General features: G+C 50.0%; 1 protein-coding gene across 3 annotated transcripts in view; it reads left to right on the top strand.

Moving 5' to 3' along the window:
• The window catches only part of LOC113210422 (uncharacterized), a 26,218-nt gene that overhangs the window by 18,046 nt on the left and 6,047 nt on the right, over positions 1-2,125 (top strand). For 2 of the 3 annotated variants that reach the window (XM_026428408.2, XM_052270363.1), the window contains one exon: positions 526-843. In XM_026428408.2, the coding sequence (XP_026284193.1) occupies positions 526-702 (177 nt within the window). In that variant the 3' untranslated portion in view covers positions 703-843. Of the gene's footprint in view, positions 1-525; positions 844-2,125 lie in introns of those variants that run through there. The other variant, XR_008011471.1, reaches the window with a different exon arrangement.

Raw genomic sequence — 2,125 nt, 5'->3', positions numbered from 1 at the left:
GGTAAGGGGGGGAGGGAGAAATTTGGACGTCCAGGGGAAAGGGGGGGGTACCGAAAACCGGACACAACCGGACAGGGGGGAGGGAGGGGTCAATTTTTGGCAAAAACGACCGGACGGTCCTTTATGGATGGCCCCTTGTTGACTGGGTCTGAGAAAAAACTGATGATCCGTAGGTATGTGCAAGTAGGCAGCTAATTATGAGGCTGCTGTAGTCGGAAGTGAACGAGCGTCATTATGGTTTCTATAGGCAGCCATAAGGCACCCTCTTTTATGTTTGAGGTCACTTGAGCCGAAGGCTTTTGCACGGTGACCTCTGCAATCGATACTGCACTTTATGACTCAATTGCCAAATTCTGTACAGTTGTTCTAGGGTCCATTCTGAGAAATTTGGTGGCCTATACACATTTTATCTGACCTTGCAAACGCCTGCTATGGCCAATTTTAACGTTAAATTTGGATATCTGCGTTAACTGTTCAAAAGCGGAATGCCGAGTGTAATAAATGAATTCTTCGCCTTCTTCGCAGGGTCGATATCTCTTATCCAACGGAACGATCGACGTGGATGGCATTGCACGAATGTTTGGCGTGTCACCGAACAATGATGTGTGGAAGTTCACTGTGTCGATAAAAGACGAAAAGCGAGCCCCGTTTATGTGCTTGGATTCTGCAGTTCGAATTGTGAAGTACGCAAGCAGAGGCTGACGTCGTTGGCAACTTACTGCTATGAAAACGCCGACTACTTAACATGCCTTTGTAAATTGCTGCCTCCTTCTTGTCAATGGACCGTTTCACTCTATCGCTGTTCTGGAAATGTGGAGAATTAAAGAAGGGCCAGACCGGAAACATATTGTCAAGCCGAAGCCTGCAAACAAGACTTGGTCAAGTACACACTAAGTCTCCTGCATAAATGTATGGAGGTTTTAGTGTGTACTTGACCAAGTACACGCTACGTCCTGCATACGTGGCCAAGTACGCTACCTCCTGCATAATTGCCAAGTACACAGGACCTCCTGCATACATGTAAGGTGGTGACACAGTTATTGGACGGGTACAGTTTTGGACACTTCGCACTGCGAGCGCCACTGCAGACCAACGGTGCGAGTGCGACGAAGTGAAAACATCCGTAGCGCATTCGTTGGGCTGGATCTCGAACTATCGTATACAGCTCTCGCCGTTCCAGCAGCAGCCGTTCCACTCACGACGTAGCAGCAGCGAGCGGCGCAGACGTCTGCTCAGCCTCAGCTAGCCGCGTCAGAGAGATTACCTTCTTAGAAGCGCTGGCAAGGGGTCGTGGTGGCCCACACCACGGCGAGAAAACTATCAGACCGGCGACAATTAGATATTTTAGATCGAGATGACTCATCCTCAGACCATTCCTCTTGTTAGTCCCTTGTGTTGTCTGTTTTTTTTTTTTAATAACAGATTTAACTGGCAGGTCTGGGATTGCCAGCAGTTCGAAGACAGATGTTGAACTCGCTGTGGAGACCAGCTATGGCCAGCAGCAGGTCGACGCGTCCGGCGAACAAAGGCGAATCTGCGGAGCGCCCGGTAACAAAGGTGAATCTGCGGAGCGCCCGGTAACAAAGGCGAATCTGCGGAGCGCCCGGTAACAAAGGCGAATCTGCAGAGCGCCCGGTAACACAGGCGTATCCCCATAAGAAATCCTACACAGATTCGCCTTTGTTACCGGGCGCTCTGCAGATTCGCCGTTGTTACCGGGCGCTCCGCAGATTCGCCTTTGTTACCGGGCGCTCCGCAGATTCGCCTTTGTTCGCCGGACGTGTCGAGGTGTCGACCTAGCTGAAGATGTCGCTGCAATGCAAGATTTTTAAACACCACATCATTAGGCTCGATCGGACTCCCGGAACCACTTGCTCAAGGTCTTTGGATTTTAACATGGGTTTCTTATGGGCTTTTGGGTGTAAAATCGAAAAACGACCCTGTAGCCTCAGATAGCCAGCACATTGGGCAATATAATTATGAAATTCATAATCGACGTTAAAAACTGAATTCAGCAATGTAACGTTTGTTCCCGTATGGAACACTGTGGCTGTAAGACGGAGTTTTCTGGTCTCGTCGGCGAGCCAGGGAAAAGACGGTCACGCGCCGGTTTGCAGCCCGTGGG

This window comes from Frankliniella occidentalis, unplaced genomic scaffold, assembly GCF_000697945.3.
Source record: "Frankliniella occidentalis isolate FOCC.00 unplaced genomic scaffold, Focc_3.1 Scaffold119, whole genome shotgun sequence".
NCBI lineage: Eukaryota > Metazoa > Arthropoda > Insecta > Thysanoptera > Thripidae > Frankliniella > Frankliniella occidentalis.
This window is presented reverse-complemented; position numbering and strand designations above follow the sequence as displayed.